This window comes from Neolamprologus brichardi, chromosome 14, assembly GCF_056152115.1.
Source record: "Neolamprologus brichardi isolate AB-2024 chromosome 14, ASM5615211v1, whole genome shotgun sequence".
Lineage (NCBI taxonomy): Eukaryota > Metazoa > Chordata > Actinopteri > Cichliformes > Cichlidae > Neolamprologus > Neolamprologus brichardi.
In genome coordinates this window covers 23858781-23873674 of record NC_142117.1, presented here as the reverse complement: position 1 = coordinate 23873674, position 14894 = coordinate 23858781, and the positions used below count along the sequence as shown (strand labels likewise).

Sequence of the window (14894 nt, the reverse complement as noted above, 5' to 3'; positions counted from 1 at the left end):
TGTAGTGGAAAATTGTGTCCTGCTTGTGTGTGAAAATGTAGTTTTAGTTCATTAAAAAAACGAGCAGTATGTGAAGCAAGATGAACACAACATTTTCAGTTTCTGGACACATTTTCGGTTTAGCTTATAGCTCTCTCGAAAGTGGAAATGTCTTAAAGTTCAGGGGACTAAAGGTGAGAAAGTCTCTACTCTTGCTTCAGAATTATTTTCTGCGTGTGTGTGTGTGGACTGCCTTTTTTGTGCAGCTTTACTTGAAATCTGTCCTCATCATTGCGGGTTTATACCCCTTTAACATACATTGAGATATGTGAAAAAAAATTTCTAAACACTTAAATGTCCACAGGTTTATATTTAAAAAGTTTCCTGTGAGGATGGAAAAGACGTGACAGAGTTGGAGGAATTAAAAAAAAAAAATGCAATGATCTACATCCGCTTAAAGATGGAGAAACTGACAACAGCGGGGAGAGATGAGTGAGAAGCGGTAATAAAAAGTGGTGTAATTTCAGTCGAAAAGGAGGAGTGAGCAAGCGAACGGGGGAATGTTTTGGAATCCCCCTTTCCTCAGTGAGAGTTAATTGGAACAGCTCGATAGCGGCAGGGTTCCATTCTGCCATTGATTTTCCTGTTCCCTCATCCTTTATCCCTCCTTCCCGCCTCAATAGATGGGGGATATTTAAACCCCAAAACACACTGTGGAACTCCCACTCCTGTTAAACACACACGCGGATCCGCCCGCACACTCTCACTCACACACACACACCACACACATTCACACACATACACACACACAGAGTGCAGGGGCCATTGATCCCCGCAACCTAAATGTTTAAAGTTCAGTTAAGCAGTTAAGGGGTAAGAGGGCTCTGAGGGGACTCTCCTCTATTGATTATGTGTCAGAGCAGTGAGACTGGAGTTTAAATCACACGCACACACACACAAAGTACTAAGAGCCCTCAGTCAAAGGTAGCGAGCAGCAATGCGTTATATCATTGTCTCACTCACTTATATCTTTCTCTGAGAAACACACACACACACACACACACACACACACACACACACACACACACACACACACACACACACACAGGGAGGACTGTTTATTACTCCAGTTATGTGTTAGATTTATTTCAGGCTGCCCCATACAGCGCTCAGCCGGCAGCAGGTTATGGGGTTTCGGTACTAATGCAGTTCTAATGAATGCAGCATATCTGCTCTTAGTGATGGTTGAATATTCTACGGCAGCCGTGGATTCAAAGATTAAACTGGAGCGATGGGGGCCAAGGTCTTCATCTGTGTTCACAGAGGAACAATGCAGGATGTGAAATACTGCTTCTTAGGCAAAGGTCAAACACCTCGCTAAAAACATCGTCACTGCTATTTTATATCAGATATATAGAAAAGCGCCATAGTTTGTTTTCTGTGTTTTCTATCTAGATCACCCACGTTTCTGACTTCTTTTCTCTCGGTGCTCGCCTCTTTGCTCTAATCTCTTCCACAGAGGTGACCATTAAGGCCTTGAAGGAGAAGATTCGCGAGTACGAGCAGTCTCTGAAGAATCAAGCCGAGAACCTGGCCCAAGAGAAGCAGCTCCAGCTACACAACGACTATGCAGAGAAGGAGAGGTAAAAGTTGCGCATGTTTATATGCGTATGTGCGCTGCTGCAGCTGTGTTTAAAGTAATAACCTTTGCATTATTTTGCAGTTTGAATGCTTTGGGTCATTGTGCCCTCAGGCAGAACTGCTGATTCTTATCTTTGAATGATAGGTTTAAGATTTCAGACTTTATTTAGCAGGGCTCTCTGTTCACAACTTACTAATTCCTCCTTAAGCAAATCTCCAAGGGCTCTTTTCTTTTCTTTTTTTTCAGTAGTTATCAGTCTAATCGACAAATTGTTGCTTATTGCTTTCCTCCTGCGCACAAATGTAGGAATGGAGATAACTTGCATAAAAGACAATGCCAGCATTTTTGTCATGTGGGCGCTTGCCATTCTCGCTTTGATGGGAATCGACACCATCCACTCCCATTTTCTGTTTACAAAGATACTTTTCAGCCGTTGTGTTGGATATTTAGCTGCCATGGGCCTCTGCTGTGCCTGGAAATGTACAATAAGCAGAGAGCCCTACCAAATGCCTTTGATGACAAAAATATGCTTTGCTGATAAAGACTACTTTATTTCAATACAATGGGGTTTTTTTTGGTAAAGTGTGGCATGTTAAAGTGTGTAATTTGCAGGTGTACAGGAAGACGGGGGCAGTAATAAGCTCAAAAAATACTTCCGCATGCTTTAGGGACATTTAAAAAAAACGCTTAGTGAGGCTAAAATGCTTTAATACTGCCGTTTTCCAGAAAAGGGCCAATTTGGCCTAAAGTGTAATGGACTTGAGGCAGGAATATTGTTTCACGTAACAACTAACTCAGGCTCCTTTGCTTCTACATTGGATCCCAAAAATCAGTAACTAGTTTAAGTTATCTTGTGATCCCATATTAACTTGGATAATGTGTGCTCTTATTTTGAAGTAATCAAATCAAATAAAAAAGAGATGTGCAGACATCTGAGTGATGAGGCTTCATGTGATTAGCCGCTGCAGCCTCGGGGCTTAAAGACGCAGCATATTTTCACTGAGGGAGAACAAGAGCTAAAAAAGCTCTGATGGATGCGTCAGACCTGAACGTTTTTATCAGCAATGAAATGAAAGTTTGAGACCGACAGAATTAACAGATTAAATTCAGCGTGTCACAAATGCTCAGCTGCACAGTATGGAGTTCCTCTTCAAGCATGTTAATATGCAGTTTTACTACTAAATCGTACTCTCACCATGCAGATTTAGTAATGATATACTGACTCCAAACAGTCTCTGCTGTAATTCTAAGCGAATGAGACCCGACGCACTGAACGCTATGGATTTTCTCCAAGCTACAAGCTGCTTGCAGTCTTTAAAACACCATCCCTCTGATGAAAGTCCTCATTTCAAGTTGATGTATACAGTTTACTAATATGTAATGGACTTTACAAAGTACGTTTTCCTCCTGTCATTCATCTCGTTTGTTTGACGAAGCTGTATTAAAGCTCACTGTCCCTTTCAGACGTACAGTAGAAGATCAATTGTCCAACTGTATTTCCTGTACGTCAGTGTTTTATAGGCCCCTTCCTGTCTGCAGTGAGCTGACTTCCTGTGTCTGAGAGAGAAAGGGGGGTGGGAGTAAATGGATGGCACCTCCGATGCATTTCATCCTGCAAGGAGTGAGCGAAGGGTAGAGAGAGTGAGGGAGATGAAAGGATGAAGTAGAGGGCAGAAAAATAGAGATGACAGGAGAGACAGATTGGCGGGGAAGGGGGGCATCAAAGAGTGCCATAAAGACCATCTTTGTGCTAGATTATTGATGTTTTTACACGCAGTGGCAATTTCTCAGCAGAGCCCAACTTTTTATATGCTAAGAATGAATCTATTTTATCCTTGTGGTTTCTGTCGCCCCCTCCCCCCTCTCCCTTAGTCAAGCCTTGCGCACTCTCTCTCTCTCTCTCTCTCTCTCTCTCCCCCCTGGGTGCAGTGTGCCCCAGTGGCCAGACATTCCTGCCTAATAGGGCTGCTTAATGAGGAGTGGGTTGTGTTGGGAGGATTTTAGGGTGGAAAACACTTCAGAAATGGTGGGAAAATAGAGAATAGTCGCAGTTGCCACAAAGTGTGAGCTCAGAATTTACTGACTCAGTATCTCTTGACTGACTGTGACTTTCTGCTACCTGGTCTCTTGTAGGAAACTCCAGGAGAGCCAGGACTCCATGTCCTCAAGGTTGGAGGAGGCCGAACAGAAAGCCCGGTCCCTACAGACAGGTACCAGCCTACACAGCCTGTACACACCTGGGGATTGTTTACCCACCTTTAGATAAAGTGCCCTTATCACTGAAAGTGTAGTTGGGCTGGCTATTATGCCTTTGAAAACTTCTTAAAGGGGACTTATTATATTAATCTCCAGTTCCATATTTTTATCCCTGTACTTTTGTAGAGTAGCTTTGTATGATTTAAAAGTTCAGCGTCATCTTTGTTTACCTTAAACCCGTGAAGCCCTGTATTCTGCTGTCCTGAAACAAGCTGTTTTAGCTCCCTTCCACCTCCCTTTAATCCAGCTTTCTTCAGACTGACAAATAGAAGGGTTGAAACATCAGGTGGGTGGAGCGTCTGTGCTCCCAGGCAAAGCTGCGTTCCCGAGATGACCATATAAGGATATCCCCTCTCAGTGATATCATGCAGATCCCAAAGTAGAAAAAAAGAATATATTTAACCGGAGCTTTGGGCTCATAGGGGTTACATCCACATACGCCGGCTATATTACTTAAAACTTGTCATTTGTAACGTGATCATCCACCTTTGTGTGACAGAAAAAAGGAAATAATAATAGATTCCCTCTATTCCTCTCTATTTCTCAATAAATGTTCACCCATTATGAAAATGAGTTGAAAAAAAAAAACAGCTGCTGGTGATTATTATGTTTAACACTCATAGTTAATCTGACACATCTGGAATAGGTGTCTGCGAGGCCTGGAGATCTAAGAAAATCTCAGCTGTCATCAGTGAGAAACAGAAATGCCAAAGTTTCTCGTGTGAAATAAGACTTTAGCAGTAAGAAGCTGTCAAAGATAATGTTTACACGTTTTAATGCTCTTTTAAAAAGTATCGCTCATGTCTGGATCTGCTTCTTCAGCTCACTTTGCATCAGGAAAACCCTTAACTGTCTCTCACCGTCTTTTGCAGCACTTGAAACAACTCAGGCCGAGCTCTTTGATTTGAAGACAAAGTATGACGAGGAATCCACAGCAAAGTACGTGCCTCACTGATCTATGTGTGTTTGCGGGTGACTTCTCCCCTCTGGCTCCTCCATACTCTCCTCCTGACATAATCATCCTGTTTAGTGAATCTCCTTGCATGGAAACTCCCCCTTCTCTCCCTAACAGCTGGATTTTCTCCCACAACAGCCAGCAGCCTCCAAATCCCGGCATTACCCATGCACTGTAAATACTGAAAGGGATTGTAATGTATTCTGCAGCCAAACTAAAACATCAAAATAGAGTTTGTTTTGTGCGCGCGGATGTGTGTGTGGTTTTGTTTAATCCATTAAGACCTGATATGTACGTATAAGTCTTATATAGGCGCCTGATGTCTTAATGGGGTAAAGAGCTTTCAGATTTCATCAGAGACTTGATAGAGAGGTGCCAGATTGAAAGCTACATATGTTTTCTAATAGGACCTGTAAGATGAGATGGCTTCAGTCGAGCTTTGGGCATCTATCATTATTGATCTTATAGTAGTGTTGAGGATGAGAACAGAAGCTTTTCCATGTCAGCACTCCGCACTGTGAAGTGGCACTTTATGACATTCACACTCCTCGTTCCCTCTGGGTTAGCAGCAGGACCCAGAACCTTGTGAGCACCAGAATCGCATACGCAAAGCTGAAAAATTACATTTCCGGGGGAGGGGGGGAATCACCCTACCTTGGCTGAAATATGAGCTCTTTTGGCTAAATCGAGGGACTGATAATAAAATGGTCAAGGGCATCCTGTGTTCATACACAAAGTACGGGAGAGTATCAACTTGGCTTTTAAGGCCACCCCACCACCACCATCGCCACACCGTCCCATTTACCTTGCCCCAAACTCACTGTGCCTCTCCATTAACAGAGTTGTTAAATTGATTGGCTGTTAAAAACAAATCGATCCCTCTTCTCTCTTCCTCACAATTTTTTTTCTCCCTGTTTTTTTTCCCTTTTTTTCCTCTTACCTCTCTCACTCGCACACTTTGTCGTTTGTCTCCTGCATTAGGTGTGTTTTTTTTGGAGTGTGAGAGGAAAGACCACAGGACGATATTGCACACGGTGTAATGGCACTAATCAATATGTTTCATAGTCTATCAGAAGGCCCTCCCTGCTTTTTCTCTTTCCCCCGTCCCCTTTCCTGCACTTCTTCTTCTTCTTCTTTTTTTTCTTCCTACATTTCTACACGCTTTCTTTTGGCGTCCTTGTCTCTTCGTTTTATGTCAGAAGAAAACACTTTTTGAAAAGACACTTATAGTAGGTCCCATTTGCTTACAGAAGCTAATAAACACATGCCCACCCACATATATACACACACACACACACACACACACACACACACACACACACACACACACACACGTACAAGTATACACTCACTCATTCGCTCACTCACTCGTGAGCCCGAGGCAGTCAGGGTCCTTGACTATGTGGCGTGCTGTGATCTGAAATTTTAATGCAACGCTTTAAAGCACACACAAACCCTCTCTAACCCTGCACCCTCCCAGTCCTTGGAGTCCTTCCCCCGTTTACTGCTTGGCTGAGCAAATCGCCAGTGTTTGGCTGAACACAACTTTTAACCCTTTAACTGCATACATTTTGGCACTTCGAAACACAAACGCATACATACATATCATGCGCTTCTCTCCTCACAAGCGAACAGACACGTGCGGGTACACACGCACACACACACACACACACAAACGCGCGCACACGCACACACTCGCTCTGAACTTTTCACTAAGGAGGACATTGCGTGACAAATCCCCCCCATCCTCTCGCTGCATTTGGGTAATCTGCCTTTTAAAATAAGCACTAACACACTCTCACAAACACCCGTGGACGTACACAAACACACTCCCTGAGAATTTGGTCGATGTTTGCAGCGCCCGGAGAGTCTCAGCTTCAGCGGGAGGCGAGCCTGCAGATGTAGCGTGCCCCCCCCTTCTCTGTGTCGACGCTGTGAGGGTCTGGCTTGGCCGCATTTTACCCGTTTAGTCCCTGTTAAAGATTAATGATATATTGATCTCCAGCCCCACAGGATGCTTTGTGTGTATGTGTGTGTGTGTGTGTGTGTGTGTGAGCTGAGTGTGCGGAGGCTCCTCTGTATGTTTGCGCATAGCTTTATCTGCATGTAGGAGGCTTTGATAACATTTTGGTTAAAATCCGTTTAATTGCCGATAATTAGGCACCGGTCAATAGGGCTTTCTTTCCGGTGTCCAGCCCAAGCACACAACAACACAAAATGGCGCACAACATACACACAGACACGGTCTCACAGCTAGCTTCTTTTTAAGCCTCCTTGAAATCCCCAAGGTAACACGCTGTGAAAACGCAATGTGGAGAAAGCCAAGGAAAGAAAAGGAATGGAGTGATGAAAGCTGGAGGGCAAAAAGCGAGCCAGGGGCCGGAGGCTTCAGCGAGGAAGAGGGGATAAGAGTGCGATAGAGGAGGGAAATGAAAATCTAAATCAGGGGAATATCCTGCTGGCACCGAGGACAGAGGCCGAGGAAGAGAGGGCGAAAGATGAGAGAGGGGAGGTGGAAGGAAGAAAAAGATGAAAGGAGGGGGTGAAAAAAGTGGAGGGCGATGGGAAGGCAACGGTTGAGGGGGAAAGGATGGAGGCAGGCAGAGGGTGGAAAAGAAAAGGAGCGCTTGAGTGAGGAGCAAGAGAGAAGATGATAAGAGATGAAAAGGCCTGTCTGAGATGGAGGAAGTACAGTAGGGCCTCAGAGGCTCTGGGCTTGTTTCAGAAGTCCTATAGTACTCACTGATGTCACTGGGTACACCCAATGGCTTTCATGGTACAAAAGAGTGTGTGCAAGTGCGTTTGAGTGTGCGCTGATCGTGTGCGTTTTCCATTTTGGCTGTGTATCTACTCTATAGCTCCTCCCTGTGGCTGCTGTATGGTGTTTTATAGATAAGTTTGGGTGCTATAAAATAAGACTTTATCATCACGAAGGACCCACCCCCCCTTTTACTCTCCAGTGTTTGATGAAGTCATTCCAGCGGGTGCATTGGCGGGCCACGGACAGTTCCTGCCCTGCCCAGCGACTGACTGACTGACTGACTGTATCAGGATATGCAGAAAATCCCTTCCCTGTGATCTGCTTTGGCCCTCAGCCTCTAGCTTTGCCTTTATAATTCCCAAATACAGCCAAATCCAAAGGTTATTTAAGAAGACTTTGTGCATCTGTACTTTGATTAAATGATCACATTTGGAGCAGGAGCGGTGGTGTATTTGGGTTGCATTACTACCCATAAACGCTCTCCATTACAAGCTTTTCTAGCTTGTTGGCTCTCTGACCTTAACATTTGTGTGCGCGGGTGCGCGATTTGAGTGCGCTTGCGGGTCCTGCACACTATAGCTTAAGACGGGATAAAAGCTGTTGAGGTAGTGTACTATTATGTTGCTTAAATACATACTAGATCCTTTTAACTGTTAGGGAAAGAATAAAAGCGGAGAGTGAAAAAGCTCTCCCACCCACATCTGATTCTTTTTGCTGCATTGCCTGTGGCACAATGTTGACCTAATATCAACTGTGTCTGTTTTGTTAAACACATTCAAATCAGTAGTACTCAAGCCTATGGGACATAACACTGTTTCTCATACTGTGACACACAAATACAAAAGCTGCGTGGGCTACTGGGTTCACTATCAAAAGATTGCAATAAAATCAAAAGGTCTTAATGGGCGCGCAGTGCACATATGTGCCTCACGCCTTTCCACTCAGTGCCACTCGCGTATTCTTATCAGCGAGGAATGTCTTAAATAAACACGCACGCATTTATGCCGTGTCGTTGCATTGCGTTATAGACCATCGGTGAGGTCAGTATTTCCAAAGCCTCCTCGTGCTGGGAAACATATTCACGCATGCTGAAAACAAAAACAGAAAGGCAATTGTAGTTTAACTCGAAAGTTAAAGCCGTTGTTACGAAATATTAACATTCGCTGCGCTTCTGTATTCTTTAGTTCCCGCTCATTGTTCACAGAAAAGTGCCAGGTATCCACGTCTCTCACGATGGAGGGATTATTTAAAATATTTTTCCCAAAGTCCAATGAGAGGTGGTATTACGGGGATGTATTCTTGCTGTTTGACCTCTAGCAAGTGAGAGGTGAACCATGGCCTCCATCCAGACCATTAGTCAGACACAATCACACAGCTTCATAGCAGATTAGTCTGCTGTATTAGGACTTAGAGCTCTATTAATGTAATCCCTCTGTTTTAGTGTGGCCTGGGTTTAGGGGCTTACATGTGCACACCCACACTCATAGACACACACACATTTAAATACATGTATGCGCGCACATATACAAGCTGTTTGGGTTATGGAGTTCACAATCAATGGATTAAGGTGAAATTTAGACAGTAGCTTAATGGACACCGTACTGGGATGCTCTAAATGTGTGCACCTCTCTTTCTGGGAGTCGTCATCATTCATTTATCCATATTTGTTTTTGTTTTTTTATGTATCCTCTGTGCATTTATCTGAAGTAACAACACATGTTTTTCTGTCTCTTAGGGCTGATGAGATTGAGATCTTGATGACAGACCTGGAAAGAGCCAATCAGGTAGCCCGCTCGGTTTAATACTGAATAGTATTTTTTTTGTTTTGTTTAAGTGCAACACTGTCCAAGTTGTCTTCATAAGTTTCATTGTTAAATTGTAGACAAAACAAATGCTGGCTGAAATTGTTGTGGAGGCAAACATGAGGTAAACCGATTTAAAACAATTTAGTTTAGTGATATTTTGTATTTTAGCATCCTCTAAACAAATGTGACATGACCAAACCACCAACACGTTTTTTTATTGTGCTAACACACATCCACTATGTGTCATTTATTTTTTTGTGGATCCATTTAAAAAAAACTTTGTCAACAGAAAAATAGTTGATAGGGACTTTCTGTCCTTTAATTGTTTATCTCTTACTTTGCCGGGCTGATTGTGGCACCCGAGCCTTGTTTCTACACCCCTCCATGTTAATTGCAGTGAGGTTTAGCGTTCATTTTAATTGAATTCAATGAATCGCATACAAAGTCCTGCATGGCCAGGCTCCTGCTTTTTATTTTGAGTGTTTCGTGACGACAGTCGATCTCTGATTAACCGTTTACTTTAAATTGAGTCTTTGAGGTTTTGGCAGCTGAACTTTGGATTCCTTATTGTCTCCGAAATCCTTCAGAAATCTGTGGTTTGTTTTAAATGTCTGCTAAACGGGTTAACTTTTTCTTAAATACTTGCGCTTTTATTTTTACGATATTGGTCACATAAATGTTTTTGTTGTTGGTGTGTTTAAGACCATATGCTTGAAAGTGTGTAAGTCGGGGGCATTGAAACATATTTAATGTGTGGTTTTATCCAATATGTGAAGCACTTTGCTGTATAAATATTATTTATAATAAGGTGTTATAATAAGTACACTTGCACAGTGTGCTTTGGTTTGATTAACGTCACAGTGGGCATAATTTTTTGGACATTATTTTGTTTTTTAAAGAAACTGTTCTTTAATCCTCATAAAGAGCATGTGGGCCTGTTGCTGAGAGAATCTCAGAAAAGTGGTTTTGGTCTTTTTTTTCTTCTTTTTTTTATTGTGCGTTTGTTGACATGAAAAATAGACCTTAAAAATACCGAAATATTCCTGTCTATTGAGAATCCATGAGATGTGGCTTGCTTATCACTGCGAGGGTTGCTGTTTCTTTTGCTTGTTTATTACACACCTACTAAACCCATCCAGCTGAAATAAGCCCCCCGGTCTGCCCTCTGCCCTCGTGTTGTAAATATTCCTGTGGTATCTGTTAATGTCATTGTTGTTAACTTTCATTATTAGCCCAAGAGTATGATTTGTGGTTAAAGGGGTAGCATAGGCATGTAATGTTAATATTAGCCTAAAGGTTAACGCTCCGACTATAATGCCGCACACACAAACACACACTCTATTCACACTTCTGATTTGAGGTTTACAGAGGATGACAGCATGGCCTCCAGCTCAGTCACAGACTTTTTATATGCTTTTATAAGAAGAAAATGGAAAACAGGATTTTCTTTTGCAACTAGCAGTCCAACTCCCACCCAGTCAATAACAGCTCTCAATATGGTTGCAATTAGGAACACTGTGGAATCGGCTCCCTGTAACTCCTAATGATGGCAAGTTGGCCGGTGTTGTAGATGATTCCCTACTGGAGCACTGCACTTTAGCAGTAAACACCAGGCAGCGGGTGTCATGCTCAGGAATAACTTGAGATTTTTAATTAAGGAAATGTTCGCTCTTGGTTGTCATTCTAAATTTGTACATCGCATTTCCAGCCCCCTCCACTCTGAAGTATATCATTGTTTACACTGAAAGGGGCTGACTCGCTTTCCAAATAAAAAGTGCAGTTGACTGATAGAAGATTGTGTACTGAAAAACTTGTTCAGTTTGATTGCTAGTGTTGTGCATTCAGTATTGTACTCCTCTCCTTCACAGACGTCTTTGCTGTCAATGAGCAGCGGTCACTGATTTGACAGATTTTAAACAGAGTAAAAGGGGAGGGGTTTTGCATATGAACAAAAACTTTTATTCCCGCTTTCTTGGGCTCACTATTCCCATTTTGTCTGTCTCGAAGGATGTGTTAAATAGCTCTTTAATTTTTTTCTCCAGGGCTAGTGGAAAAAATGAGACGGGTTGAGTAGGGAAAAGCGTGTACATTAAAATTAACACTGAACTCACACAGAACTGATCTGCGTTAAACTTTAGATTAATAGTGTTTTAACTGTAGGAACCTGCGACACAGGATTTTCCTTGAATGTTTCTCCTTTTCTTTTTCTTTCCAGCGAGCAGAAGCAGCTCAGAGAGAGACAGAGTCAGTCAGAGAGCAGCTGACCTTGAGCAACCAATCCCAGCAGCTCAGCAGCCCGGCCAAGGCTGACCCAAACACGGTAACACGTTTCACTCATTCACTAGATTGATAGGCTAAAGATCAGCTTGGCCTTTTTATGCTACACTGACAGACTGATTAATGGCTCAGTCACACTAGAGTAAAAATAGGGTGGCAACCTCTTTGCCACTAGGAAAAATAGGCGGTTGCTCAGTGATTTCAATAAATCTTTTGCAAGTCGTTGCTGGAACAAACTGATCATCCAAAGGCTGAGCATGCAACACCATCGACCTTTAGCAGACCACTTTTGATCGCAAGGCGACTGCACAGATCCCCTTGTGGGAGGCAGCCTGTCTCCAAACACACACAGTCCAGCTCGGACCGACTGCCATCACTCTGACAGATTGGTGAAGGTTTGCAAATAATTGCCATTTAATTTTTAAACACAGACAGATTGATTGCAATGTGTTGGCAGTCTGAGCGAACGTGTGCCAATAAACGCAATTCAGCTGCCCGTCTCTTTGCAGTTGGGAGCTTGGCTCAAGTGGTTGCCTGCTTCTGGTTATATTTCTGTATATATGTTAGGTTGTGCACATCATCATTTTTAAATCACTGTCCTCCAGCAACTACATCATTATTTGTGGAGAAATATTTTCATTTCTGTTACAAATCCATGAGGTTCTGACTGAATTCTGATTAGGAGTAGATAATGTGAGTTTCGTTTTATGTAGATGTCAATAGATTTGCCACAGTTGATCACCATTATCACAAACAGATTTTATGTAATTGCCATATCAACCCATTCAGTTACACAGTGATCACAGCAAGATTCGTTTTGCCTTTTTATTACCATCTTAATGCAAGTTGCTTTAAAGATGGCAACTGACTGCAAGTGGTGGCAGACCAGATTTCTAGTTCACGGCATTTGGTCACAGTAATTATTGCCGTGCCCTGGTCTCCCTAGTGACTGTAGCTTTAAGCCTCACTTTATGGATAGACTTTAGTCACTGGTATTAAAGGTCAGATGCTGGAGTAACCAGTTAAGCTTCCTTAAGAAGTAAGATGTGATTGGTATATGGATTATCTGATTTATTGGATTTAACCAATAGATTGCAGACATGGGACTTGGTTAGTGTACAACTACTACTGTTCTGCCAAAGTTATCTACTTTCCTTTGGTATGAGGTGACTGTGATTGATTGCATCATCTGTGACTATGAATCTGAAGAAGTAAGCCTTTTGACAAGATAATCAATATTGATCAGCTTTGTTTGACACAAAACATCCATTGATGATATTATTAATTTGATAGAACTTGAGACTATATGTGGCTGGAGACTTACTCGATTAAGCTGCCTAACTTTTTGGACTTTAGGAACAGTCGGAAGAGGTGGCGTCTCATTCAAATCTGGAGGCGGAGCTCAAGGCCAAAGAAAGAGAGACTGCCCAGCTGGTGGAAGATGTGCAGAGACTGCAGGCCAGCCTGACCAAACTCCGAGAGACCACCAGCTCCCAGATCTCACAGCTGGAACAGCAGCTTAGCAGCAAATCTGAAGTTCTGAAGGTACCAACACAACAAACATCTGATTTTGGTTGGAAGCCACTTTAACTTTTAATTTATAATAGTAATACTTACAAAGCTTGTCTTTTTCCCGTTTGCTTAACCCTATTCACCAGTTTACACCCTTCGTTGTGTAGAGTTAAGTAAATAATAGAAACGCAGGATCTACTGAGATCCAAGGGTTGATTTGTTTTAATTGTCTCTGTTGCATCTTTGCAATGTGTAGGAGCTGGAGGAGAAGCTGCAGAAGCAAGCTGACTATGAGGAGGTGAAGAAGGAGTTGAGGTGAGGAGTGAACACAGGCATTTGTGTGTCCTGTACAGATCTGTTTATTGCACGTGTCTGATGTCTTTAGACACGTGCAGTAAACAGAAGATGTGTCTCTTCATTTAATGTGGGTAACTCAATTGGGTGCCCTTACGTAGGCGAAGCCTTTGTGTTTGTAGTTTTGTATCGTCAGTCTCGCTCTTTGTCATTAAAAAGAAAGACATAGAAAAGTTAGCATGCTGTGTGTTTGTGTATATTTGGTGGTTTTCTCATGCTTGCTTTTTTTCCTCCCTCCTTTCTCAGTATCCTCAAGGCTATGGAGTTTGGAGCATCCGACTCTGTGCAGGTAAGACTAAGCAGCAGACTGTAGACTTGAGGTTGCAGCCACTAAGTTATTGACAAAGCAAAAATTGCACAACTAGATCAGTAAACATGACCATCTGAGAGGAGAGGCTGGGAGGTGTCAAAAGCTTTAATTTCCCCCTCTGTTCCTGATCTCCTTTCTGCCAGGACTCATCCAAACCCCTGGAGGTTCTGTTACTGGAGAGGAACCGAAGTCTTCAATCGGAGAGCGCCGCTTTGCGCATCGCCAACACCGAGCTGAGCGGTAAGTCTTATGTTGCTGTAAGGACCGGGTTCATCGACACCGGACAAACTGCTTTCACAAAACAAAAAAAACGAGAGAAGGTCAAGGGAGATTATGAGGCTTTAGCTGCAGTTCAAGTCATCAGGGAAGTGCATACAATCTTGTGTGCATATAGATGGTCTTTCTCTGAGAATACTTAACTCGTAATGTTTGCGGAATTATTTGCACCACAGCAGCCCACATGTACAGGTTCATTGGTCGAAAAAAAAAATTGTAAAAGTCATGCAAAACTTTCTCATGGTTTGGAAATGTTGCTGGCGTAGTCCCGCTCTTCATGGAAGGGAGGAAAAGGCATCTTTGGTGTTTTGTAAATATCCCAGCAGGAGGTCAACCTGAACGGTAACGGAGCCGCATTACACAAGAACGAGGACAACGTGCAATGCCCCCGACATTAGGACTCTTGCCCTCTGCAACAGTGTTTATGGGTTTGAAATGTCATGGCTTTAGGCATGAATAGCTGAATAGCTTTGAATTGATTAACATTCACAGTGAGAGGAGCTTACTGTCTTACTCAATCATGTTAAGTCTCAATGGTTATGCATTAGAATAATATTTCTCCCAGCGATTATTATCAAGATGGGTTCTGGTAGTTACAAGTCTGAGAAAATATATTTTTTGTCTGTATAGAAAAATGTATTCAGTAGAACTCTTTAGGAGACAAGCAGCCGAGGGCCTTTGTTTTGAGTCAGCAGAGCTGTGCAGTCTGTCTTTTGGTGACATGCGTCTTTTTTCTGTTAAGCCAAACTAACTTCAGAAGTTTTTTT

At 42.7% G+C, this 14894-nt stretch overlaps 1 protein-coding gene across 2 annotated transcripts in view; it reads left to right on the top strand.

Annotated features, from left to right (window-relative positions):
• Positions 1-14894, top strand: part of cux1a (cut-like homeobox 1a) — a 57819-nt gene that overhangs the window by 29632 nt on the left and 13293 nt on the right. For both annotated transcript variants that reach the window (XM_006795376.3, XM_006795375.3), the window contains exons 6-14: positions 1499-1622; positions 3755-3831; positions 4750-4816; positions 9329-9377; positions 11614-11718; positions 13032-13220; positions 13444-13502; positions 13788-13830; positions 13995-14091. In XM_006795376.3, coding sequence (XP_006795439.2) covers positions 1499-1622; positions 3755-3831; positions 4750-4816; positions 9329-9377; positions 11614-11718; positions 13032-13220; positions 13444-13502; positions 13788-13830; positions 13995-14091 — 810 coding nt within the window. The remainder of the gene's footprint in view (positions 1-1498; positions 1623-3754; positions 3832-4749; positions 4817-9328; positions 9378-11613; positions 11719-13031; positions 13221-13443; positions 13503-13787; positions 13831-13994; positions 14092-14894) is intronic.